Source organism: Drosophila santomea, chromosome 2R, assembly GCF_016746245.2.
Source record: "Drosophila santomea strain STO CAGO 1482 chromosome 2R, Prin_Dsan_1.1, whole genome shotgun sequence".
NCBI classification, from domain to species: domain Eukaryota; kingdom Metazoa; phylum Arthropoda; class Insecta; order Diptera; family Drosophilidae; genus Drosophila; species Drosophila santomea.
Window position 1 is genome coordinate 9,121,017 of NC_053017.2, and position 26,177 is coordinate 9,147,193.

At 44.5% G+C, this 26,177-nt stretch overlaps 5 protein-coding genes and 8 non-coding genes across 25 annotated transcripts in view; 5 read left to right on the forward strand and 8 right to left on the reverse strand.

Moving 5' to 3' along the window:
* LOC120446964 (phospholipid-transporting ATPase IA) lies at positions 1 to 24,959 on the forward strand. 13 transcript variants are annotated; one of them, XR_005615901.2, is made up of 12 exons: positions 2,099 to 2,833; positions 17,013 to 17,136; positions 17,242 to 17,425; positions 17,499 to 17,659; positions 17,729 to 17,926; positions 18,223 to 19,594; positions 19,656 to 20,462; positions 20,526 to 20,779; positions 20,842 to 20,940; positions 24,001 to 24,083; positions 24,314 to 24,540; positions 24,610 to 24,959. XR_005615901.2 is itself a non-coding variant. In XM_039628225.2 (12 exons), exons 2-12 carry the CDS (start codon positions 13,686 to 13,688, stop codon positions 24,409 to 24,411), a joined length of 3,810 nt encoding a protein of 1,269 aa, XP_039484159.1. In that variant the 5' UTR covers positions 9,851 to 9,957; positions 13,411 to 13,685; the 3' UTR covers positions 24,412 to 24,959. The 13 variants fall into 13 exon arrangements, 11 of the variants coding, with proteins under 11 accessions (XP_039484164.1, XP_039484160.1, XP_039484154.1 ...); XR_005615900.2 differs by having other exon boundaries at positions 24,613 to 24,959; XM_039628225.2 differs by lacking the exon at positions 2,099 to 2,833 and adding exons at positions 9,851 to 9,957; positions 13,411 to 14,115 and having other exon boundaries at positions 24,314 to 24,959.
* On the reverse strand, positions 1,107 to 1,180 carry Trnai-aau. Its single transcript has one exon. It is a non-coding gene; the product is annotated as a tRNA-Ile (tRNA).
* On the reverse strand, positions 4,093 to 4,961 carry LOC120446965 (trypsin alpha-3). The gene has a single exon (XM_039628233.2). It carries the CDS (start codon positions 4,920 to 4,922, stop codon positions 4,143 to 4,145), a length of 780 nt encoding a protein of 259 aa, XP_039484167.1. The 5' UTR covers positions 4,923 to 4,961; the 3' UTR covers positions 4,093 to 4,142.
* On the reverse strand, positions 5,392 to 6,116 carry LOC120446967. Its single transcript, XM_039628235.2, has 2 exons — positions 5,805 to 6,116; positions 5,392 to 5,737 (listed from the first exon to the last, which is right to left on the reverse strand). The coding sequence occupies exons 1-2, from the start codon at positions 6,006 to 6,008 to the stop codon at positions 5,690 to 5,692; spliced, it is 252 nt and encodes an 83-aa protein (XP_039484169.1). The 5' UTR covers positions 6,009 to 6,116; the 3' UTR covers positions 5,392 to 5,689.
* Positions 6,451 to 6,571, reverse strand: Trnal-caa. The gene is made up of 2 exons: positions 6,534 to 6,571; positions 6,451 to 6,495 (listed from the first exon to the last, which is right to left on the reverse strand). It is a non-coding gene; the product is annotated as a tRNA-Leu (tRNA).
* Trnai-aau lies at positions 7,077 to 7,150 on the reverse strand. Its single transcript has one exon. It is a non-coding gene; the product is annotated as a tRNA-Ile (tRNA).
* Trnai-aau lies at positions 7,412 to 7,485 on the reverse strand. The gene has a single exon. It is a non-coding gene; the product is annotated as a tRNA-Ile (tRNA).
* Trnai-aau lies at positions 8,069 to 8,142 on the reverse strand. Its single transcript has one exon. It is a non-coding gene; the product is annotated as a tRNA-Ile (tRNA).
* Positions 8,766 to 8,839, reverse strand: Trnai-aau. Its single transcript has one exon. It is a non-coding gene; the product is annotated as a tRNA-Ile (tRNA).
* On the forward strand, positions 9,003 to 9,123 carry Trnal-caa. The gene is made up of 2 exons: positions 9,003 to 9,040; positions 9,079 to 9,123. It is a non-coding gene; the product is annotated as a tRNA-Leu (tRNA).
* Positions 9,430 to 9,503, forward strand: Trnai-aau. The gene has a single exon. It is a non-coding gene; the product is annotated as a tRNA-Ile (tRNA).
* On the forward strand, positions 16,067 to 17,136 carry LOC120446966 (putative odorant-binding protein A5). Its single transcript, XM_039628234.2, has 2 exons — positions 16,067 to 16,777; positions 17,013 to 17,136. The coding sequence occupies exon 1, from the start codon at positions 16,149 to 16,151 to the stop codon at positions 16,737 to 16,739; it is 591 nt and encodes a 196-aa protein (XP_039484168.1). The 5' UTR covers positions 16,067 to 16,148; the 3' UTR covers positions 16,740 to 16,777; positions 17,013 to 17,136.
* Positions 24,596 to 26,177, forward strand: part of LOC120444826 (N-acetylglucosamine-6-sulfatase-like) — a 2,620-nt gene continuing 1,038 nt past the window's right edge. The window contains exons 1-3 of the mRNA XM_039624782.1: positions 24,596 to 24,611; positions 25,320 to 25,417; positions 25,472 to 26,165. Of these exons, the coding sequence (XP_039480716.1) occupies positions 24,596 to 24,611; positions 25,320 to 25,417; positions 25,472 to 26,165 (808 nt within the window). The remainder of the gene's footprint in view (positions 24,612 to 25,319; positions 25,418 to 25,471; positions 26,166 to 26,177) is intronic.

The following is a 26,177-nucleotide window of genomic DNA, read 5'->3' on the forward strand; positions in this document are numbered from 1 at the left end:
ATGGCAAAAAACAAAAAGCAGCATCGAGACTCGTGTTTACCATAACTATAGAGCCATAAACCGTTAAGGCAATTTGGGTTCCAAGTTCAGTTAGAGAAGAAAGCTTGCAACGGTGTAAGAGCACCTTATCGCCTTGCTTGCGGCTTTGTTTACCACCTTATCAAAATAAATATATGTACATATGTACATATGAACGCAGGCTATGCACATACATTATTCACTGTGCTCAAATAGAACGCCATGCAATCTATCAGTGCGTAAATATTAGTGCGGTGTAGTGTTTAGCATTTATGTTTGCTGCCATAAATGATTTCGCCTTCTTCGCGGAACTGAACTGAACGGATTGTGTGGAATTGCAACTACAAACGGAAGCCAAACAACGGCCGCTTTTCTTGGCTTTTCCCCGCTGCAATTCTGTCTCGGATGTTTGTGTTTGGTCACCAGTTGCTGCTCGCCAAGAAGCAATGCCCTCCATTTTCCGCTTTCGACTGTCGTTTCGCCGCAGCGAGTTACCCGAACCCGGCCTCCTGAATACCAGTAAGTAATCCCAAACCTCAAGCCCTTCAGACCCTAGCTTCTTTAATCTTTAAGCTGTCGGCTCTCAAACTGCAGGCTTGTCTAATGTAGTCATACTTACACACATTGCACATTCAATGCATTTACATAGTCAATTATTATTAGTTTATAAGGGTGGTATACAGTTATACAGGCTAACAGTTATACCACCAAATGAACTAATCAGGTTATAAAATTCGAAAAGTTTACTTTACCTGATCTATCAAATTAGTCACCGTAACTAAAAATATGTTAGTAAACGATAAGGTACAGCATTATATTATGTTTATTAACGAAGTCACTTATAACTATTAATACCTCCCAAAGCTCTTTAAAATTCGTCATAGCCAAGTAATAGTGTACGAGTCCAAATAGTTTACAAGTTGAAAACGCCCCAAAAATAGAATATGCCAGCAAATATTTATAAATGAACTGTTGAATCTCGGTCTCTGACAGTACGACGATAAGATTACTTAACGAGCACCTGGATACCAATTCTTCCACATGGCTTTCATAAATAATAAAAAAAAAAATCAAGAAAAAAATCGAAGTGGCCCATGAGGGGATCGAACCCGCGACCTTCGCGTTATTAGCACGACGCTCTAACCAGCTGAGCTAATGGGCCGCGATGACAGTTTGCAGCCGAAATCAAGTTGAGCGCCAAAGGCAGAAGCTAGTGCGCTCTCGCCTGAAAAATGTAAAATATAAACAGTCGCCTCACTTTCATAGTTGCCAAATTTATCTCGTAGTTTATTTAGTGCCGTAGCGTGGCCCACATTGAAGCGGGTATTCCTGAGCGACACATATATATTTTTGAAAACTTTTCATAGTCCACAATCGGGAAAGTTCGGCTAAAGGGCTCGGGCACTCGTATCCGTGGACCGAATGCGGCTGTGTGCGAGTTGATGTCCCTTTTCCTTTTGCCCGTGAAGGATCCGCAGTTGGCTTTTGACTACGGTTCGGTTTGGACGTGCTTTTTTCCGCGGCGCTTCCGCCAGGACCAATTGCCTTCCCTTGGCATGGGAAATCGTTGAAAGCGGCCCCGCAATCCCGCTCCTTTTCGTACTCTTTGCAATTACGGCGTAGCGTAATTGGAGAGGTGTAAATTCACAATTTAGCACTGCAGTTGCTGTGCCACTTGGAGTTGTGAGTGAAGTTCGATAATCTGAAGGTTTCCGCCGTGAGCGACGCTTTAATTATTTTGACTGTCACAGATTTATGCTCGAAGAGTGCGATACCATTCTGTTCGATTATAGGAAAGGAAGGCACTTAAAAGTATATAGATACTTGTATCTCCGCAAGCAAAAGCGCGCCTCGACTTGATATGCGTGACAAGCAAACACCATTACCCCTAAATGTCAGAACTGCAATGAATTTTTGATGTACTGGCCGGAATCCAGGCCTTTAAAGTCGCTCGACTAATGGCAGCGTCTGATTCGGCAGTTGTTCCGGTTCTCAACACCTGTCAGAGTCAAGGCCCACGAATTGGGCAAGGGAATTGGGTAAAGGAAGTCGGTTTGGAGGCGACCATGGAACCACCCACCAAACCAGCGGTTGAACAGCTTACATAACGAGATTGGAGAGCAATTTGGTAGCCACAAGTGCCTTGAGTGTGCCTGCAGACTTAGAATACTGACCAAGTAGTGCCTTGGGAGCCAGTTCCTGATTGGAATAGCCTTTAGAATGTCGGGCAGCTACCAGCGCCAGAGCCTGGAGCTTCGGAGTCCGGACCATGGATCTGGGGACGATCCCGATGGATGTTTGCGGAACCATTTGGGATCTTCGGCCAGCCAGCGAAGGCGGCAGCAACGCGTCGCCCAGCAGCGGCAGGACTCGTGGTTCCGCCACTCGATGCCGCCAGCAATAAACCGAGACTTTGAGTCCCTGGAACACCTGACGCCAAGGGCCTCCGATGGCCTGGATGAGCAGCTAGCCGCCTCCGTCTCGCACAGTGTGCACAGCGGTGGCAGTGTTACGCTTTGCGGTCCGCCGGACCATTCCAGCATCCACCTGAACAGTGCCAATAGCAACCTCGGCTTTATCGACTCGGATACGCCCAATACGCCGGTGACCCCGGTCTCTGGACTGCAGCCCCCTGCCTCGGTGTCCACCTCCGTGGCCGGGACACTCTCCTCCCGTCGTCGGTCGTCCAACCGCAAGGATTCCAAGGGCTCCATACTGTCACGTCAGAGCGGCAAGAGTCGGGTTTCCGTTCTGGCACAACGTGGACTGCGAATGACGGCCTCGTTTCTGCGAAGGAAGCGTACGGAGTACGAAGGTGAGTGCGGGCTTGGCGTAGATGATGGATTCCCAAGAATTCCTGGCTAGTCAATAGTCAATAGGCTAGTCACCATCCGTAGATGCTGCTTGTTCGTCGGGCGGGGCCGGGCCGGGCATCTCCTTAAGCCCTGTCGCCTTCTCGTTTCTCGTTTTGGATCAATAAAGTTGGCGCCCCGTGGTCTGTGGCCCAGTGGAGCGAGGGTGCGGCTTTTCACTGCCAGTAGCTCCCGGAGATTTGTTTGCTAACTACTTCATTTGCTTATAGACCGTACACTTTCAATTGGCCCGGTCAATATACGCAAACATATGCTGTGCTGATTTTCTAGATTTGGCGCTTTTGGAAGGTCAAGATGGTTTTCGCTTCTACTTAACTACTTATACTATGGCGCACTTTTGTCAGTTGATATAAATCTGTCAGATGAACTGTAGTATTCCATAACGATTAAGACTGTTATTTATTATTAATATGCCAATGGAAATAGAAACTGTTTAATATAATAAATAATTTACAACACCTTGTATGTATTTGTGCACAAACCTTTCCGTTGACATACAATTAAAAAAGCTTTAAAAGAGCAATTACAAAACGCAAACAGAATGTTTGCACGGCATTATCAGGCACTTCTGCATTCAGAATTTATTGTTAGCTATAAATTAGTTATTTAAATGACGACTATCGAACGTTGTAAAACGCTTAAAACCCTCAGGAAAATTTGAGATAACCAATTTGAAGTGCACATGCACTGCATACAGAACACGAACAGAAATACGTAACTTAAAGGAAGTTTAAATAATTTAGAACTTAATAAGCAGTGAGGAAGTTAAACAATCAGCAGAAAACGATGTAGCAAATGACATCCAAAAATTGTATTATTGAAACCAAATCAGGCAACTTAAATTTGGTTTTAAATAAAAGCGTGTAAATGTAATAGACAGAGATTTTACATGTCATTCCCAGCCATGTCACAGATATGTCACCCGACTTTACTGGTCGTTGAGTATGCAAACGCTGTAACTGTCTTGCCATCGTGCCGCCCCTATTCCCCGCCAGAACTGAAGGCCCCACCCGGCGGCCAACCCCTGTGGACTGACCCAGATTGCATGAGCCAAACGAGCGGCGTGGCCCACAGGAAGGGCACGTCCTGCTGCCGCATGTGTGCTGGCTCTGAGGACCGGCTCTGGGGACTGGATTCAGAAGTCACTGCTGTTGAGCAGTAAATGAGCGGAAGCAGTAGTAGAAATAAAAGCCCTGCCAGCTGCAGTTAAACTACGTACTACGAGTGCGATTTTATTGTGCTTAACATAAGCTAGACAGTCATCTGGGCCCGAAGGACCCAATCTCTCAGTTCGGCAACGTTGGCATACACGCCGGGATAATTGGCGTCGGCACAATCCCGTCCCCAGGAGACGATGCCCACCAGCTGGCCTCCGGATACCAGAGGTCCGCCAGAGTCACCCTGGCAGGCATCCTTGTTCGACGCCGCTGCACAGATCATGGTTGCTTGGATGAAGGAACCATATTTGTAAGTGGAACTCGCACACTGCGTGCGCCCCACAATTTTCGTGTCCGCAAAGAGCAGTGTCGCTGACGAGGAGCCACCGGTGGAGGTCTTGCCCCAGCCTGAGATGCTAGCTGCTGATCCGTGAGCCGGTGTCGCACTGGCCATCGTAATGGCCTTGATGGTGGAGCCAAAAGTCAGCTTCGTCTGCAGACGCACCACTCCAATGTCGTTGACCTTGGTGTTGGGGTTGTATCCCTCGTGTGTCTTGAAGGCAGCCACCTGGACGAGAACGCCACCATAGGTTCGCTTATTGGAGCCAGCCCTTATCCGCAGATTAGAGACCGTGGTCGGGAAATCGAGGCAGTGGGTAGCGGTCACGATGATGTGATTGCTGATAATAGAACCTCCGCAAAAATGAGATCCGGAACGCTGCAGAGAAACCTGCCAGGGACGATCCTCAATGGAAGATGCTGTGCCTCCTACAATTCGGCCACCCAGCGACGTTTGGGGTTCCAGACCAACGGGAATGACTGCGCCACTCGTGAGAGCCAGCAGGGCAAAGAAAGTTGCTATTTGAAGGAACATGTTTGCGGTAGCACTCTCCAACTGTGGATGGCTAACTAACTGCGCTTGATGGGCTTTTATAGCCACAGATTGGGCATGGCCCGTGCGGATAAGGGTGTCAAATGACATATTTCATGGCCATATTTCAATCGTATCAATCGCTGATTACCCAAAGGCCCATCATCCGGCAATTGTCTCCAGGTGGTGGACGGATAATGGGGGCTTTTAATTGCCAACTGGTTATCGATTAGCTAGCTGTTACGGTGAGATAGGTCAGTTGCAGAGCTTAGACTTATCGTAGGATTGCTTGTTTTGACGTCTCAATGGGGCAATAATCCATTCTCTGTACCCACCATCGATTGACTGGGCCTTACCAATTGTAAATATTTCAAATACAGATTACTCCTTGCGTTCAGTGCGCAAAAAGCGTTGTAAATTGCATGCCCACTTACGTGCTCTGAATGAACACGAAGGCCAAAAGAGTCGTCACCACTGTGCACTAGCTTATGCTTTTAATATAGGAACTCACAAAAATATAAATACGTACAAATCATGAATAACTTATTGACCATTTGCTCGACTTCGTTGCCCATCGTAGAACACGGAAAATGCATTAAAAACAACGGACAAGTCCACATCCGCTTCTCCGGCAGGACTCGAGCTGTCGTTTATTTTCCAATTAGGTTAAAAGTGTCACGTTCAGTTAACAACTTCCGTCAGCGTTTCATTCTTGTTCAGTATTGGTTTTGCAATATGGCCAACGTGGTGAGCCGGAGTCATAAATTGGCCTAGCGCTTTGTGAAGCAAGTTTTCGACTCCGGCGGCATGCTCCGGCGCTGGAAAACCCGCAGACCGTAGACAGAATCAATGGGTAATTCATGTGAGTGGTGTTTCTGTACCTACCAAGTCGTTGTCGGACATAAGGCGTCTCTTCCAGCTGGTCAAAGTTTCCGAGTAGGTAAAGTACTCCACCACCCGGTTGAAGGTGACATGCTTCTTGGGCTTCAAGCACTCCTCACCGACGCAATCTCCTGCTCCGTCCAATTCCTCATTCCTCATGATTAGAATGGGCTTGAGCAACGAGCTCGATGGTTGCTCTTCAGACATGGCTTAAATTGGTAAAAAATATACAACTTATTCAATCTGTGACTGAAATCTCGCTTCAGAGATTGATTTGTAAGAACTAAATTTGTCACTATATGTGTGAGCAGGCTACTATGCTATAAACGTAATTCCAGGCAATAAGTTTACTAGCCTGTATTGTTTAAAATTCGGCTTATCCTAATGTAGACATATACGGCGACTTTTAATGGCCAATAAAAGTAACAATAAGAAATCCTTTTAATCATCTTCTCATGCTAACTATATGTTTATAATATAAACATTACTTTGGTAAATAGTTTGGTTTCAATTTTATTTCGCAAAAGTAAAAGAGTTTAAACTACAAGTAATTATCTAGTTTTGCTATTTCTAATATCTAAATACTATTAAAATGATTTTGCGTAGTTCGTCAAAACAATGTTATATTCTTGGGGATGCAAAAAATATTTGTCAGAAGTGGGATTCGAACCCACGCCCTCAGAGAGGACCAGAACGCTCATACACTTTCGTTCAGAAAGTAAGATTTTCAATCTTGAGTCTGGCGCCTTAGACCGCTCGGCCATCCTGACACTTGGTTTCGCAAGCGCCCAAAATCTAGTGTGATATAAATAAATACAAATTGGAGCGACTACCCAATAAATTAGGATGTTCCTTGTTGGCCATTCTATTGTCTAAAAGCATTTTCAACTCGTTGCGAAGATAAGATCGTTCAATAAAACGTTTAGCTTGATTGCCAAAGCAAATTAAGATACCCCACACGCGGAGAAGTCGTGCTAGCTAAAGGAACGGGAAATTCAATCATCCTTGATGGTAAATTGAATTGACATTTCACTTAGCTGCCTTGCGAGTAATAGACCACGTTAGATCATCCTTGCCGGCATTATGTGACATCATCGCAGGACACTTGCTGTCCAAGCATGCACGGCATGAGATAACATTAGCAGCCGCCCATAATTGGGCCTTGCTTATCTAGGTTTTGTACAAAAAGCTTGCGGGACACGTTCTCATCAAATCTATAGTATCTTTTTAATTTCCAAAGTGCATTAGAAATATGTAATAAAAAAGGAATAGTCGTGGCCCATGAGGGGATCGAACCCGCGACCTTCGCGTTATTAGCACGACGCTCTAACCAACTGAGCTAATGGGCCATGTTTGACCGAGCGGCAAAATGCGATTTTTACTAAATAGCAATTCTAATATGACTGTTAAGAATTGTATCTAACAGTATGCTATGTTAAAAGTCAAATTTAACACCTAGCGGAATGGTTATAGAACTGTTATACATGGTGCATTCTTGCAGAAAAAAAGAATCTGCCAACAGTTAAAGATTAGTTTGTTCAGAAACACGACTGAAAAATGAAAATGCCAAGTCCCAAAGAAATTAAGATGTTCAAAATAAAAAAGAATCCTGGCCCATGAGGGGATCGAACCCGCGACCTTCGCGTTATTAGCACGACGCTCTAACCAGCTGAGCTAATGGGCCATGCGTTCTGGGCTGCCATAGACTATTTGAGAGTAAAAAGCTTTTTAGCGTCCTAGAACACCATTTGTTTAATATATAAAAATTTAATAACAAATTTTGTTTATTACAATGCGATAATGGTCTTTAAAGTAAGGATTCGGTGAAGTAGGACTTCAACGTCGGAGAATTCCTGTTATTTCACGGATTCGTGACCAGAAAGAAGTCTAAAACCTGGTGTATACATAAATGCATTAAATTCATTTTTCACCGTTCAGTTTGTATGAATATTAGAGATTGGCATACTGTAAGGATTCATCGCCACAACAAACATACATACAAACATACATATAACTTTATCTACATAAATACAAGTTAAGAGTTCTTTAGCTATAATTTCTAAAACTAATTGGAAATAAACTATTTTAAACTACATATAAGGATTTCTTCGAATTCTTGCTTCGCAATTCCTACACTCAACCAAATGAGTGTAAATGAAAACTATATTTTCGTTGGTTAACTTCCGTATATGTAATTTTAATTAATTGTTAGCTCTTTATAAAAAAATAAATAAATTTTTTTAAATAACAAAAAAAAAAAATAAATCTGGCCCATGAGGGGATCGAACCCGCGACCTTCGCGTTATTAGCACGACGCTCTAACCAGCTGAGCTAATGGGCCTTGCGTTGGTTGTTGTCTAAATATGTATTTAAGCCAACAGAATAAAATATTTAAGCTTTTTGTTTAAAAGTTTACAAATTAATTGGTTATTATTTAAAAGTAAGCAAAAAATTAAAATAGTTTAGGTTATTGTTAAAAAAAGTGGAAAGGAAATATTATCAACAGACGAACGAAAGCCTATTTTTTATATTTAAGCTTTATGTTTTGACAGTACAGTAACAATAACTGCCTCGACCATATTCGACAAGGAATTTTGAAAATATGTACATATGTAAATATGCATGAATATATATATGTTTATACATTTTGAATGTAAAGACGCGTTTTAGAACATATTTGGCATAAAACATATGTTAAGGTGGAAGCGTTTACATGAAAAACTCCTGTAATCGATGTAAAAAACTAGTGAGGAATTACATTTAAATGTCTTATTGTAATTTTTGTGACTGAAATAAAGTCAGCCAAGCCATGTCTGTCGCAATATCTCTATCCATAAAATTAAAGATAATGAATTTGATGATTGCTAAACTATAACCTATTGGTAAGAAAGTCTAATATTTAGACAATATGACTATTTTCTTCAGTTTCGTATTTTGTGGTTTATTACCAACAAAAAATTTTGTTGGCCCATGAGGGGATCGAACCCGCGACCTTCGCGTTATTAGCACGACGCTCTAACCAACTGAGCTAATGGGCCTTGTTCTAGACTTTGTGTAAAAGCGTTTTTCAGTAAAAAGCGAAGCTAACAGAAATTCGAAGAATTACATTTCGATATTGGCAACTGTTATATTACGATTAGAACTGATATACGCGCTGTATTCGTGCAGACAACAAGCGAATCGGACACCAGTACACCATATGTCAGGATGGCCGAGCGGTCTAAGGCGCCAGACTCAAGATTGAAAATCTTACTTTCTGAACGAAAGTGTATGAGCGTTCTGGTCCTCTCTGAGGGCGTGGGTTCGAATCCCACTTCTGACAAATCTTTTTTATTAGTTTTTTGTAGTCAATTGTTTTTTTATTCTTTAAAACTTTTTTATATATGTCTAAATAAATGATAAGCTGATTTAAACAATACAATAACCATGTCTTAATTTCTGACTAGCTAGTTAGTTAGGACATTTTGCAATATTATATGCACACATTCCAAGAAAAGAACTTAACAAGTGATATTATTCAATTGATTAATTAATGAGCAATTTAAATGTATTAAACATGTTTTTTTTTAGCCATTTTCAGTCTGGTACGCCTTCCAGTCTGCTACGCCTGTTGCAGCAGTTAACACATGGCCCATTAGCTCAGCTGGTTAGAGCGTCGTGCTAATAACGCGAAGGTCGCGGGTTCGATCCCCTCATGGGCCAGTTGGTTTTTTTTTGTTTAACGTTTAGTTGATGCTTTCATATCATTTATCAGCGTGACACTTGGCCTTCCAATTCTGACATCCAGATGTGTGATAACTAATTACCAAGAGAGTTGCGTGCATGTAAATCTAGATAAACCATTAACAAAGGGCTAAAGCCAGCTTAAATTGATTTCTTGGACGCTTACTTCCCGCGGTCTGGCAACGAACCGCCGCCCGCAAAATCAAATACAAAAATCAAAATACGCCTCACCCCACCAAGGCAAACACTTGATGTTGGGTTGCTCTGTTGCTTCGCCACTCGGCGACGCGCTCTCTGCTCATTTTTTCAGCTATTCAGTATTTCAGTCGCTTTTCGAACCGCCAAGCAAAAAGTCGTGCCAGCGGATAGGCGCTTTTTGGACCGGTTAACGAGGTCGACGTGTTGAGCCAACGCGAATTGTTAACTGGCAAAAGTAAATATTGGATATCGGATATTTAGTCTGAGTGTACGACAACAGAGGCTTACGGTGATCTCAGTGATGCACAGTCATCCGTCACACAAAACGCTTTCGAATATTAGTGATAGCGTTTAAAAAATCCCACTAATCCCGCAACGCTAAAGGTCAAATGTAATTATCGGTGCGACATTTGTTGCATGGATAACAACCACCACCATAAAGCCAACAATTTGTTCCATATATCTACACACATATGTGCGGGAAAATAAGTGCTACCACGTCAATTTATCGTTTGATTTTCATATGCTGTGGCTATGCTATGGTTTGCGACCAATGAAGAGTAGCAGCTGTCCAATCAAATGTACCAAATGTACGGACACAGTGAAAAAATGTTCAGCATATGAATTCATTTATGTGGGAGCAGCATAGGAATTTATTTAAATGCATAACGCATATATCATTATTTAGAAATTAGTCAGCACAGAAAACTATTTGTAAACACAAGTACTTGGCAACAAATATGCAACTGAATCCTGGAAATAATTGACAGAAAACGGAAGTCAGTCGTATTTTCTTTCCATGTAAAACCCCATTCAGCGTGGAAGCAACAATTTAAAAGCTTGTTTTATTATCATTCACTCAATGGATACGCTATGGAAAGTCGATTCGCTTTCGCACTGCTGTTTTCTGGTGCTCACTTGCTCTCGCGATCGTCTCATTGTTAATGTACTGCTCTTTCTGTTGTTTAACAATTGCAATTGTTGTTAACTGCAAATGCTGTTCAGACCAGTTTTCTTCACATTCGTTGCCGTCATCGGTCGGTGGGCCGCTCTCTTCTGGCGACTATTTTCCCTTTTATCGGGCATTAGCCGCACTTGCAGTGCATGTGCGAACCAATTTACTGGTAAATGCATTAGTCCCACTTAAATCGAAGGGGTTTGCAGATCGAATCGGTTAGTGGCATCCAACCGTTTAGCACTCAGTGGGATGTCATCGTTATATCGGTGCGCTTGGGGGAACCAGCAGATCCACAGACTTGAAGGTAAACACCAGTTCGTCATCGTTGTGACACATTTTACATTCTATTCGTGTAGTTTAGTTAGTTCCCAGCTGATCAGCGATCGTTTCGTTGCCAAAATGCTCGAATGGCTGTGAAAAGTTTTCTCTTTTATTAATTTTTGTCACTTTTGCCTTGATTTGCCAAACTGAAACTAATTAAATTATTGGCGAAGGGAAAAGAAGGAATGTTGTGCTAAAAATAAACCCAAATTAAAGCAAGTGACTTGGCAATATCGTCACGCTGCCTGCGCTTTCCATCTGTCTGGGAAATTGATGAGGCTTGCAGCTCAACTTTGACTCACCCTGTACTTATATAATGGTAATCAAGCATAGCATTACTAATTTCGAGCCCAAGTGTGGAGGTGTTCCAGGAAATGCGGGCTTTCCGCTCGCTGGCCAACTGAACAAACGATGACACAGTAATGTTGGTCGGTTGCCAATAATTCGGTATCGATTGTGTGTGAACACATTTGTCGTCTTGAGGATGCGACTTGTACCCCCTCAAGACTTAAAGAAGCGAAAACACTTCGTTGACAGTCGCGAGTTCTCTTCTATTTCGTATCTGTTTACCTTTCCCAGATAAGCAGTACTAGCACAGACATATTGCTCTGTTTCTCAAACTCATTACAGTCGGGTCAAAATTATCACCTCTCATTAGGGGAAATATTCCCCGACTCATTGCCAGTTGTTAGCGAATGTTTAATTTAGGATTCCATGCCTTTTGGGATTACTACAGCTATACATACAACATATAATTAGTTCTGTTTGGGCTCGGCAAAGATTGTTTTTTATATAGCATGCACTCCATTGGGCATTCCTGCGGTTGAATTTATATGAAATCCGCAAATAAGTAAGTTCGTTTGGAATGAATCCAAAATACCTACTTATTCCCATGTATTTTTACGGTTGTATTTTTAGACGCCGTCGCGGCTGGCGGAATAAATTTTAATAGCGTCGCAGATATGTATATTTTGGTTGCCACATATGTTTACCAGATAGATCTACTTGAGGCGATTTACGTCAGACTCCAAAAGGCCAAATCGAATCTGAATCGAACCAACGATTCGGAAGAGGAAAGCCTTTGCCCATAAATATTAAAGACTAATTTACCTCTAAGTCCAATTGAGTATATATGTATGTATTATATGTATATAATTTGGTCGATTTTCCAGCCCAGTTGTAATTGCGTTCGCTTGTGCGAAGGTCATCAGGAGTTGATTACAGGCACTTACATGTGCTCGCAGACTGCAAGGCATGCTCCAAGAAACTGGAGCAATCGATAAACCCCATTCAGTAGACCCCATAGACCGACCCCTGGCTGCACTCGCCACTCATTCAGGAAAGCAATTCTCAAATCCCCACACGTGCAGCGCCACCGGAGAATCCTTTCACAATCGAACCGAATCGCCCCATGGTCGTTTTAATGGCTTTGCGGGTGCCATAATTCGGTTTGTTTTTGTTGCTCCGGGTGACCATGTGGTTATGGCCGGAAAACACGTTGAGTACACACGTAAACGTACCGGGCACGCAAATAGATAGATACATAGATACTTTTTCGTCACTCATATCACTTGGCCAGTGCAGACGGCTGAAAAGCCATTAGCTACCCATTTCCGAGGTCGATGATCGCCGGACGCTCCTATCCGTCTACGCCCCCAAAAACATACATATTTGAATTTGTCTATGGCCAAACTACCTTTCGTGCTTACCTGGGCGCACGAGGCGACTTCCCGGGGGAGCTGGTGGGTAGTTAGTGCTAATTAATCCCATGTAAATTGCAGGAGTACTGAATCAAAGCGGCCATGCAAACAGATATACAGAATAGCATAGCTCCCAATCCAAGCCGCTCTATTAAAAGATTTAGGGGTTACATCAGTTGAAGTGACGGTGTAAACGCATTTAAGGGATATCGTGTATCTTAATGTCCTTTTTAGAGGCACTTTGCATTGATGATTGGTTGGCTAGCTGGCTGGTTGGTTGGCTTTTTTCTTCGCGTAATGACAACTAAATTGCCCTCCTGAGTGGTCAGTAAATCAATACCAGGCCAATGCAAAAACACAGTAGCAGAAATACTACATTCTACTGCAATTCAAGTAAACCACGCGACTAAATTAAAGCTTTATCTATTTAGTCCACCATATTGTACAAAATCTTCCACTCAAAAGCAATATTCATCGAGAAAGTTTAGGAAACAATACATTGGTAAACCATTTATTATCGCTTAATATTTTTTGTTTACTATTTCAACTGTTTTTGAACAAAGGGTAATCTTTATTCATTATTCAGCAAATAAAGATATTTCGTTTAAACAAAATAAGTGACTCAAACGTGATTGCGCTTAATTAAAATGAGTTGGCAGTCAACTTAAGCGTGTTTTTATATACGAGTACAACATTCCAAATCTTTTAGTCCCCGAGTTATTCCAGTGTTGAGGCATACACAGCAAGCTTTTGAAAATCAAGCCATAAATGATAAAAATCGGCAACGTTGACTTAAAATGACAGTGAAACGCAAAATCCAAAGTGCAATAGAATTTCGCGAATGCGAAAAGTCTCGGCGGTCCTTTTAACTGAACCCACTAATTAAATCGTGTCGTGTCGCAACAGATAAGATCTGGAAATTGAGTGAAAGGTGTAGCCGTATATTTGCAACGCGTTTCAAGCGATTCGCGGAGCCATGTTAGGATGGCAGACTCCGGCAAACACGCGAGTGGTGGTCACAACGTAGCGAGGAACGCCCAAAATGGGCGCAATGGACACGGACACGGACACAGTCAAGGACGACAGCTGCAGTTCCTGGACAATCCGCCCGCCCGCGAAGCCGCCTTCAATGTGCGCAGCCTATGGCCTAGCATACAATCCGGTGTCCGCCGCCTGAGGAGCCAGGTGCTCCGGCGGACAGCCACCACGGGTCCAGCGATGGCTCCGTCCGGTGGAGCGGACTTACCTCCCTCGGACAACGACCATGCCGCGCCATCCAGGAGCGGAGCCGGGATCACGGAAACGGACGGCAGTAATCCGCATCGAAGGCTGGGCGAATCGTCGGTGGTGGGCAGTGTGCAGTCACTGAAAAATTTCCTTAAAAGAACACGCCCAGGCCGGAAAAAACGAAAAGGTGCCTATATATTATCTGAGTCACTATATTTAAGTTTTTTCCTTAAACTTTTCAAACATTTATATGTACGTATGTATAGCTTCCGTATCACCAATAACTATTTAATGGCTTTAAAATTAAAAAAGCGATAAGGGTTGCGCGCCACACGTCTTAACTTCAAAATGTATAAAGACTTCTTACAATCGCAGAACACTATTTTTCAAAATATACATACATACCATGTATCTAGCCATTAAAGCTTAATATTTCTTATAGAAGGAGGTCTTATGGTCCATAACTTATCAAACGAACTTAATCGGAAGTATAAGGAATGTGATATGAAGTTTTTGGCAGTAAGCAATTTGGTTGATTTATTCTCCGATGTATTTATATGAGCATTTGTAACATATGCGTATTCTGAAAGAGTGGAATTTTTGGTTTAGCTAGGGTACTTATTGGTCGAGTCTTACCTGCGTCCATGTTCTATGTCATTTCCAAGCATTTGACTTGAGGCGCAGTCGCGCTCTCTTCGCACTCTCTTTTCGCTCTCTTTTCGCTCTCTCTTTTCGCAGGCTGCTCTCCCTCGCTCCTCGCCTTTTGTTTTGCTATCACGCTTCGCTTTCGCTTTTGCTCCTGCACTTCCAAACACCACCACTCTACCCCCCGTATATCCACTTCCCCTTCTCCCGGAGGAGTACGCAATGTTTTGGGTTTACTGATAAATCGCAAGCTTTATAAGCTCCTTTTTGCAAAATGCACCACGCAGCTTTGCGGGATGGTGGGTGGGTTGGACTCAAGGGGTTTCCAACCTGGGCGACCCACACCCCACACCCCTCACCCCTTACCACCCACCGAGAAACCCATCCCTGTTGTCCTTTCTGGGTCCTTCGAGCTCGTGGAAATTTCGTTTCAGTCGTAGTATCGGAGCTCAGGAGAGAGCACATAGTAAAACGTGTGTGGTGAAAGTGTGTCGCAGAATATTTGCAAATACTTTTAAGTAACTTTCGATAATCGCACGTCAATCAGTGTCAGCTGAGCAATTACCAATCAAGTTAACTTACTGCAATCAAAAACGTTTAGATCTGTTGGCCAGCTATTCACGTGCCTAACGCATTCCACTTAGTGGTGACAAATCGATACCTGAAACGGAAAAGTGCAGGCCCGTTGCCAGGTGATGGATGTGAAAAGGTTATACGACCAAGTGGCCAGGCAAGGAACATTGCGAAGCCACTCTGATTAGGTGGTCAGCTAGTGCTCTGTAGGAATCCCTTCACTGGCCGTGTGTAGGTATAGGCCAATGTGGATGCCACAGAATCATCCTCCGTACGGGATGAAAATTGTGTTTTCTTATACGCTACGCAGTGATTGAAAACAGGAGGCGCAGGCGCCATCCCACAGGACTACTCTTATATCTCTAAGTATTGGGCAGCCGACACGCCCACTTGTGGCTGATTATCCCTGCTGGGGCTGTGACCAGTGACCAAGTGCCCTGCATCCTGGGGTTTCCCAAGCGCCATCAGGAGGAGACCGCCGGCGAGAGCATTGCCTTCGTGCCCGTGGGCGATTGCGACTCTGGATCCGACGAGCTACCCGGGCCCGAGGAAGAGGAAGCGGAGGAGGAGGCGGCGGAGTCGGTGGTAACGACGCCATCTGGGGATCGGGCAGGACGCTTCCGTTGTCCCGCGCTTTTTCGCCGGGCCAAAATGGACTTTCGTAATGTCTACAAGGCGATGCGCATTCGTTGGAGTCGTAAGTGTGCCGAGATATTGGATTTTTTAGATTCCAATAGTCTATAAAATTATACCACTGTAATCGAATGTATAGTACCAAACTTGAGAACCTAAACAGTGGATAGTTATTCTCGCTTTTGTCTATTGATCAGTTTCAATTGATCTAGTGCAACAGACATCTAAGGTTTTCTTTGTTTAACTAAAGGGCTTTTAGTGAGTTGAAAAGAACGAGATCCATCTAGAATATATGATGTAGTAAAGCAAGCCTAGCTTCGAACTCCTTTTTTCCCGTTTGTGTCAACTAAATTTTGAAATTACATCACCATGCTGGTGAGCTGCCCGGTGGTTTGTCCAGTTGAGAAACTGGTCAAGGAACTCAAAAAGCACCACGTGATTCCCCGTCTGCTGGCCTGCAAGCCCACGAAGGTGATCAGTGTGCTATATCCCTGCGATATCGACATCAAGCCGGGCATTATGATAGTGATCAACGAAGTGCTGAAGCAACCGATCATTCGGTTTAAGGCCAATCCGGAGCAGTTTCACACGCTGATGATGGTCGACTTGGACGTGCCGCCGGACAATCACACGGAGTGGCTCATTTGGATGGTGGGCAATATTCCGGGCTGCGATGTCGCCATGGGTCAGACGCTTGTGGCCTACGACAACCGGCGGAGCATCCACGGTCAAAACATCCATCGCATCGTCCTCCTGGCCTTCAAGCAGTATCTGGAGCTCGACTTCGACGAGACTTTCATTCCCGAGGGCGAGGAGAAGGGTCGTGCCACCTTCAATTGCCACAAATTTGCGAGGAAGTATGCTTTGGGCAATCCGATGGCCGCCAATTTCTATCTGGTGGAATGGATGTGGCGATGGACACCCACCTTCCTGTCCTCGGAACACGAAATGGAACATTAACTCGCGGAGTATTAAATTTGTGTTGCACCATTAACTAAGTAAAAATACATAGTTACTTATAAGCTTTTGGTATCCATACATGCATATACTATAAATAATCCCATAATAAGAGAAATATTTATGATTGCCATCATTAATATAGTAGTAGCACTCAAAAGATAATAGACGATTACTAATCAGCAAAAACGAGAACCTAATTGAAACATCGCTGTCCACAGTAATAAATGCCGTGTAATATCACCTATTAATCAACCTTTTCATGAATGTTTCCAGATGACGAGGACTTCACCTCGTCCGCTGGGTACGATGCAGATGATGGGGAGAGGCGTGTCATAAACCTAAATGGGCCACAGCCCACTAAATACTGTAATAATCGCATAACGACGGCAAAATATAGGTGAGTGAGTGCCCGCCATTTAGCGCCTGATAGTAATCATGACCTAAATGGATGGATTACACACGAAGTAACCAACAATCTGTCCCGTTTGCCGTTTGCATGCAGTTTCATCAGCTTTCTGCCCGCGTTCCTCTTCGAGCAGTTCCGACGGTATTCCAACTGCTTTTTCCTGCTAATTGCCATACTGCAACAAATCCCGGAGGTGTCGCCCACGGGTCGTTACACCACGCTGGTGCCACTGATGTTCATCCTCTCGGTGAGCGCCATCAAGGAGATAATCGAGGATATTGTAAGTGCTGAGAGCAACACATAGCCAGCCAGTAAACGTATTGATATATTGCATATATTGCCATGACTTCCAGAAACGACATCGGGCGGATAATGAGATCAATCACCGATTGATAGAGCGCCTGGATAGTGGCTCCTGGAACACTGTTCGCTGGTCGGAGCTGACGGTGGGCGATATCATCAAAGTGGGAATCAACACCTTCTTCCCCGCCGATCTGATTCTTCTGTCGTCCAGGTGCGCACCCTCCCCAGTTAACCCCAATTTGGCTTCGATATGTTTGATTTGAATGCAATGCGTCCACAGTGAACCGCAGGGCATGTGCTTCATAGAGACGGCCAATCTGGATGGCGAGACGAACCTGAAGATCCGACAGGCCCTCCCGGCCACCGCTGAACTGCTGGAGACGAAGGATCTGCAGCGATTGCAGGGCAGGATCGAGTGCGAGCTGCCCAATCGGCATTTATACGAGTTTAACGGGGTGCTCAGGGAGACTGGGAAGCCGTGAGTAATGCGTTTATAAATAATGACTAATTAAATGGTTATATAAACAGAAGGAATACTAATTCAACAAACGTGCGAGCGCTTATTTTAAGAACGCCACATTATCCAAGATACAATCTCTAGTTTGATGACGAAACTGCAGATGTTCGGCTATTGCGAAAAAAAACATATTCATCGTCAACTTGCTTATGTTATATAAAAAATTAGAAGGCGAATGAGTCTTAGAAGTTACTTTTGTCACCCTTAAGTTATTTCGAATGAATAAGAACTCACTTAATCACCTATTTCTCTTTCAGACCCGCTGCTTTGGGCAATGATCAGGTGCTCCAACGCGGCGCCATTCTGCGGAACACGGCGTGGGTGTTCGGGATCGTGGTCTACTCCGGGCAAGAGACGAAGCTGATGATGAACTCTACCTCGGCGCCACTGAAGCGCTCCACCGTAGACAAGCTGACCAACACCCAGATCCTCATGCTCTTCATGATCCTCATCTCATTGTGCATTGTCAGCGGCCTGTGCAATCTCTTCTGGACTAGGGAGCACTCGGAAACGGACTGGTATCTGGGCCTAACCGACTTCAAGACCAAGAGCCTCGGCTACAACCTGCTGACCTTCTTCATCCTGTACAACAACCTGATCCCCATCTCGCTGCAGGTGACGCTTGAGCTGGTGCGTTTCCTGCAGGCCATTTTCATCAACTACGACATTGAGATGTACCACGAGGAGTCCAACACGCCGGCCATGGCCCGCACCTCGAATCTGAACGAGGAGCTGGGCATGGTCAAGTATATATTCTCGGACAAGACGGGCACCCTCACGCAGAACGTGATGGAGTTTAAGAAATGCTCCATCGCCGGTTACGTATACACAGCCGAGCGAACGCCGGAGGAATCTCAGCTGGTGCAGAATATCCTCGGTCGCCATGAGACGTCCGCCGTGATCGAGGAGTTCCTGGAGCTGCTGTCGGTCTGCCATACGGTAATCCCCGAGCGCAGGGAAAACGGCGAAATGATCTACCACGCTGCCAGTCCGGATGAGCGGGCGCTGGTGGAAGGTGCCCAGAAATTTGGCTACATCTTCGACACACGTACGCCGAAGTATGTGGAGATCAATGCACTCGGCGTGCGAAAGCGATACGAGGTGCTCAATGTCCTGGAGTTCACCTCGACGCGTAAGCGTATGTCGTTGATAGTTCGCACGCCGGAAAACAAGATCAAGCTATTCTGCAAGGGAGCGGACACGGTTATATACGAGCGACTGGCTCCGCAGGGTCAAGCCTTCCGGGAACAGACGCTGCGTCATCTTGAGGAGTTTGCTTCGGACGGATTGAGGACCCTCTGCTTGGCAGTTAGTGATATAAGGCCGGATGTCTACCAAGAGTGGAGCCAGACATTCGACAAGGCGTCGGTGGCTCTTCAGAATCGTGAGAGCAAGCTAGAGGACGCGGCCAATCTGATTGAGAACAATCTTCGTCTCCTGGGCGCCACAGCAATCGAAGATAGACTTCAGGATGGTGTACCGGAAACCATTGCCGCTTTGCTGGACGCCGGCATCTATATCTGGGTTCTTACCGGCGACAAGCAGGAGACGGCCATCAACATTGGCTACTCCTGCCGTCTGATTAGCCACTCCATGGACATCATCATCCTCAACGAGGAGAGCCTTGATGTGAGTTGGTTTTTATTAGTTTACTAGAAGCATTTATTAAAATGTATATCTTCGAATCTAGGCCACCCGCGAAGTCATCCATCGCCACTATGATGAGTTCAAGAGTTCGTCGGCGAAGGACGTCAATGTGGCACTTGTCATCGATGGCACCACGCTGAAGTACGCCCTTAGCTGTGACCTGCGCAATGATTTCCAAGACTTGTGTCTTCTGTGTCGGGTGGTCATCTGCTGCAGAGTGTCCCCCATGCAAAAGGCTGAGGTGGTCGAGATGGTTACCCAGAGCACGAATGCAGTGACCCTAGCCATTGGCGATGGAGCCAACGACGTGGCTATGATCCAGAAGGCGAACGTTGGAATCGGAATATCTGGAGTTGAGGGACTCCAGGCGGCGTGCGCATCGGACTACTCGATCGCCCAGTTTCGCTACTTGCAGCGCCTACTCTTGGTCCACGGTGCTTGGAACTACGCTAGGATCTCCAAGCTGATCCTGTACAGCTTCTACAAGAACGTGTGTCTGTATGTAATTGAGCTGTGGTTCGCCGTCTACTCCGGCTGGTCGGGCCAGATCCTGTTTGAACGCTGGACAATTGGCCTGTACAACGTGGTCTTCACGGCCATGCCGCCGTTTGCGATGGGACTCTTCGAGAAATTCTGCACGGCGGAAACGATGTTGCGGTATCCGATGCTTTACAAAACATCGCAGAATGCGAAGCTCTTCAATGTGAAGGTGTTTTGGATCTGGATATTCAATGCGCTACTGCACTCGGTGTTCCTCTTCTGGTTACCACTGGCAGCGTACACCAAGGAGGTGATCTGGAGCGATGGCAAGACCAGTGATTACCTTTTGATGGGCAACTTAGTTTACACTGTAAGGACTTTTCGCATGCTCAGTTGATTCAATAGATTTCCATTAACCTAATTGTTATTTTAGTACGTGATTGTAACCGTTTGCCTAAAGGCTGGACTCATCACCAATTCGTGGACCTGGCTCACACATCTGGCCATTTGGGGCTCCATTGTCCTGTGGTTCAGTTTCGTGCTGATTTATAGCCATGTGTGGCCAACGTTCAAGTTTGCCAGCAACTTCCGCGGCATGGACATTCAGCTGCTGTCGACGCCAGTGTTCTATTTCTGCTTGTTGTTGGTGCCCATTACCACGCTGCTGATCGATGTGATCTGCAAACTGTGAGTAAACGAGTGGTTTACCATGGAATATAACTTATTGAACTCATTGTTTCCTATTGCAGCATACACAATACCGTGTTCAAGACACTTACGGAGGCTGTTCGCGAGACGGAGATCCGACGCAGCGACATCTCCGAAGTGATGAACGAGCCGCGATCTTCGTAAGTATCGAAGCAATCGCCTACCAGACCCCCGTAGTCACGCTTTACCTCCGGGCCGGAGGGCTCCCTACATTCCTCCATACGTATTTAGTTTTTGTTTGTCCAAAAACGAAATCAAACTATACCCACTTTCAATTTGAATTGTTGCGCATTTGCTAAATATTAACTTGACCCCTAAGTCGTTGATATTTCTATGAACCTATCCTACAAACCCGAAACAAGGCTGATTGAACATATGTGCCTGCACTTTATACCCTGCTTCTTGTAGTATTTGCACCTGTATCGAAACCAACCTTAGTTATTACTTAGAGTTTGTTTGGGTCATAAAGGCATTACTAAATCCAAATCATACCGCTATCGCACTTTCACCTACTCGAATTGTGTTTGTTCAACTTTCGATGTATGTCAGTTGCTGTTATATCAAAACCAAAGTATCTTCTTGAATATTGGCCACCGAAAATTGCTTCAAATATACTTATGTATACCTAGAATCGAATACACAAATAGTAAGGAAACACAAAGTGTTGACCAAGGTCCCCCCTTATGAATAAGATTACAGACCAGAAACAATGAGAAATGGAATTGTATTAGCTGATAAATGTGTACATAGTATAGAGACTAGAGTAAGATAAGTTCTAAACACAATTTTTTCTTGTCATTTGTTAACCACTCACAAGTGTTATTTCATATGTAACCTATTCAATGCATATAATAAACATAGCACACCTAGATAATGTTATTTACGAGTTCAAACTCATGTTTAGATCCTAATGTTATGTATTTATATTTACCCCAGTTTGATACGCCTTTTGTAGACCTTTTAGAGCAATTTTGAATGCAATTAAAACATATAATTGGATATACATATTAGTATATATGTTTATATATATATTGGCTGCGTTGAGGTATTCTCGCCTAGCTGTGTCATTCAATAAAAGAAACAAACACAATTTTACTGAGTTAAGAACAAAACTGCCAGCATCAATCAGATTCAGATTTGCCCAATCTTCGACTGCATCACCATGAGCAAGTATCTAATGAATTGAAATCCCTAAAATGTAATCTCTCTGTCTTCCTCTATCCCCCATCAATCCCTGGCGGCGACGATTGTCCCCTCAATCCCAAATCCATGCATTCAATCGATCCATAAACCCATTCGAAATCCCTGCACCCATGCGACGCATTAGTGACTCCGGCTTTGGATACGCCCTCGGCAAGTTGATACGGTCCAGCCAGGTCCTGATTTCGCACGATCATCGCTTCGCAGTCCATTCGGAGTCCAGTAGAGTGTCGAATCTGCGGGTGGAGAACCTGGAGCTGGACCTGGAGCTGGAGACCGACACGGAGCAGCAGCAGCAGCACAGGCAGCGCCAGAAGTGGCGCGGTGGTCAGAAGTCGCCGGATGCAGTTGCCCGGAGTGCGAGGAACAACACCACATCACCCACCACGGCCACTCTGCACATGTGAGGCAGCAGGGGACGGACTCCGCTCATCGAAGGCAAAGCTAATCGAATTATTTTTGTAGTTGTAAAATGTGTATACGTATCTTATAAGTGAGCATTGTATAGTATTGTAATTAGCATTCCGGATGGGACTATTTCCCGATTCCTCATTCAGAGATGAACTGTCATATCATATTTTCATGTGTATATGCTATACGCTAGTCCCAAGAAGCGGATATTTTTACATCGCATACTGTATGTGCTAACCAACTATTTGCCAACTGTGATAGTGTCTAAGGCGTAGCCAGAGGTGTTTAGGCACGTAGGATAGGCCAATAATCAGGGAATGCTATTTTGTGAGACGTCTTATCATCATTCCCAACAAGCTGAGTTACTTTATTTACATCTAATCGTATCGTTTTATTAATCGGTATATATTCTTCTAAGACACTTACCAGGTTGTAAAATTACATTTACCTAACCCAAGTTAGTTAACAAACCCAGTCACGAATGTTCCGTTCGATCCTACTTAACTTAATTATGATTAACCAACCGATATATATATATACTCATCCCAACGTTTTCGGAATGTGATGGTACCCAGATGATATGTATGTATCAGTTTTGAATATATGTATCCCGCACCATCCTCCCCAGCTCGCATGCAATTTAATTCGGCCAATGATCTGCATACTAACGCATTGGCTGCTGATCCGATCTGAATCCGATCTGAATACGATCTGATACGCTCTGCACTTATGTTGTATGTACTTGTGTTTTATTTTGTATTACTGGACACCCAACAAAGCGACTTAACCTTAACCAATCACACCCAACACCTACACGCAGAACCCAAACACACCCAACAATAACTAATCAATATATAATTTAATAAAAGTCAAAGAGTCAACAGCAAAATTCTGAAAAATGTTTATTTGAAATTTCTCTGAACGTCCTTTGCGCCGTAATGTCTGTGTGCGCAGTACCATGTATGCCTTGGGATCGATAATTCGGTGTAAGTAAATCGTAGATAATGCTCAAAAATCATATCTACACTCTCACAACACGCTCCATCCACACACAACACCCACTTTTGTCACGTCACCCAGTCACAGGGTATCTTCTAGTGGGTTCCCCTTCTCAGAAGGGAGATGATTTGCATATACTACATATACGGGTAGATAGGACCTCAAACTTGTAAACCTACAACACTTTATGGTACGAACCTTATGATTTATGTAGCGTCAAAGATCCGTTGTAAATTTGATCTCCAGTACCGCATCGTATTCCTTTTATTTGCCAACTTTAAAGTACGTAGGCTCTTCTCCATTTATTACGTATTCTGCATGCCCCTATCAATTTGGTACACACCCGTACACACCTTGTTGCTCATCCCGATATCCTGATATCCTGATTTGATTATACATATGTATGCTCCCCTGCCCAAATCTCGATATTCCGAGTGAATTCGGAGTCGCTAGTGTAATTGCAAGAACTGTGTAAAGTGCTAACAATTCAAAATGGAAACTAACTTATTAAGTGCCCCCTTGCAACAACCCCACGAAATTGAAATCCTTTACTAAACCATATCCGACCCGCTCAAAAATTAACCCAACAGATTCACGGAAACGGCCCGCCTGCTACGTAATGTCTTTACCCGTCGTGCCAACACGAGAGTCGAAACGGATCTCGAGCTATCGCGTGAGTACCACTCCGTTGCAGGAGCACCATTAGCCACTAGTGGTAGGACTCCTCGAGCAGTAGGTCCGCATCTTGGGGGCTGGGGGCTTGTATTGCCTCCATCTGGGGGGCTTCATTGGAGGTAGATCTAGACCACACTCACACATTACAGATACCACACATGACCACTTCTGCAGGGCTGCGATATACCATATAAGATTCTTACTAACTGGCCTTGTCTACCTTCACAGATGGCTATGCGTTTTCCCAGGAGGAGGGCGGAGCTGTGCCGCAGTCTATCATCATACGTGCTTATGACACGAATCTGCCAAAGCCCGAGGGAAACTAAGCCGGAAGCGCTGGGACCATGGATCTCACGGTGCACATGTATATAGGAGAACGCCAGGAGCCAGGAGCAGCTATACATACTTTATACTTCGATTCAGATTGATACACACATACTTAGAGCACACTTCTGGTAGGCCAAACTAAAAAACCCACATACCCACATACACATCACATTTATTCTCTACATGTCTTACACCAGCAGTAATTGGAAAACATTTCGTAGAAGCCACTAAGCAGTGAATATGGCGCTTATAAGTTTATCTGTCTTTGCTGTTATTTATTTTTTAAGATCGCGAGGAAAAACATATTGAAGAGGCTAGAGTTCGGTCCTTTGTATCTGTCCTTGTCCGCGGCGCAGCTTTGTGATACGGATACAGACTTGCATTCTTTTTTAAAAGTCTATCTCTAAGTAAACTAAACATTTGTACCTACATATGCATTACATTATTGTGAAATTCAACAAACATATTGATGTCAGCAAAGATTCTGTATTTTTCGGTCGCCGAACCGCTGATATTTAATGGAAATAAATCATATTTCTCTAACGTGGCTCTTGGATTTTACTAGGGGGTCTGGGAATTACTATGGACTTTTGACTTTTGAATTTAAAGTTTCGCGCCCACTGTGAACTTAACAGTTGACTAACAGTACAGTGTGTACACACCACTGTTCAAGGGTTGTCTGGCAGCGCGACTGCCAAGTAATTCTATACATATGGCAGCACTTTGAGAATAGAAATTTAAATAATCTGCGCTCCAAAAAGCTGATGTTCTTATTTTCACTGAAGGTGTAAGTGCGACTAATTAAATAACAAAGCATTTTATTTAATGTAGTATCTAAAAACGTTTAAAATAATTGGATTACGAATTGAGCTTTTTTCCTTATTGTTTTGCCATTGGCCAACACTAGAAGATCATCGCTGCCCTTTACAGCACTACTTTTGCAAGCCGGGCTTTGTTATCGCACAAATTTTATGTAAACAAAAGAAAACTTTGATCTGCTCGATGGTGAGTAGTTTCTCCTCGTGTCCCATATGTTTCTTCATCCTGTGATCTCTGCAGATCAGCTCAGCCCCCCTGATCGCCCTAATCCTCGCCTGCCTGGGGAGGGCGACCAGTGAGAAGGCGCCCAACATTCTGCTCATCCTGTCCGACGATCAGGATGTGGAGCTACGCGGCATGTTTCCCATGGAGCAGACGATCCAGCTGCTGGGCTTCGGGGGCGCCCTGTTCCACAACGCCTACACGCCCACGCCCATCTGCTGTCCGGCGAGGACGACTCTGCTGACGGGCATGTATGCGCACAACCATGGCACCCGGAACAACTCCGTGGCTGGTGGATGCTACGGACCGCACTGGCGGCGGTCCTTGGAGCCGCGGGCTCTGCCGCTCATCTTGCAGCAGCACGGATACAACACCTTCTTTGGCGGAAAGTACTTGAACCAGTACTGGGGCGCTGGGGATGTGCCGAAGGGATGGAACCACTTCTATGGCCTCCACGGCAACTCGAGATACTACAACTACACACTGCGCGAAAATTCGGGGAACGTGCACTACGAGTCCACCTACCTAACCGATCTGCTGAGAGATCGTGCCGCTGACTTCCTAAGAAATGCTACACAATCCTCGGAACCCTTCTTCGCGATGGTGGCTCCTCCGGCAGCCCATGAACCCTTCACGCCCGCCCCAAGACATGAGGGCGTGTTCTCCCATATAGAAGCCCTGCGCACGCCCAGCTTCAATCAAGTTAAACAGGGTAAGATTGTTA

Coding starts and splice junctions, on each gene's coding strand:
- LOC120446966 (XM_039628234.2), top strand. CDS start 16,149: ATGCTGGTGAGCTGCCCGGTGGTTTGTCCAGTTGAGAAACTGGTCAAG.
- LOC120446965 (XM_039628233.2), bottom strand. CDS start 4,922: ATGTTCCTTCAAATAGCAACTTTCTTTGCCCTGCTGGCTCTCACGAGT.
- LOC120446967 (XM_039628235.2), bottom strand. CDS start 6,008: ATGTCTGAAGAGCAACCATCGAGCTCGTTGCTCAAGCCCATTCTAATC. Junction 5,738..5,804: donor TTATGTCCGACAACGACTTG/GTAGGTACAGAA, acceptor CGGGTTTTCCAG/CGCCGGAGCATGCCGCCGGA.
- LOC120446964 (XM_039628220.2), top strand. CDS start 2,239: ATGTCGGGCAGCTACCAGCGCCAGAGCCTGGAGCTTCGGAGTCCGGAC. Junction 2,834..17,012: donor GAAGCGTACGGAGTACGAAG/GTGAGTGCGGGC, acceptor GAATGTTTCCAG/ATGACGAGGACTTCACCTCG. Junction 17,426..17,498: donor AGGAGATAATCGAGGATATT/GTAAGTGCTGAG, acceptor CATGACTTCCAG/AAACGACATCGGGCGGATAA.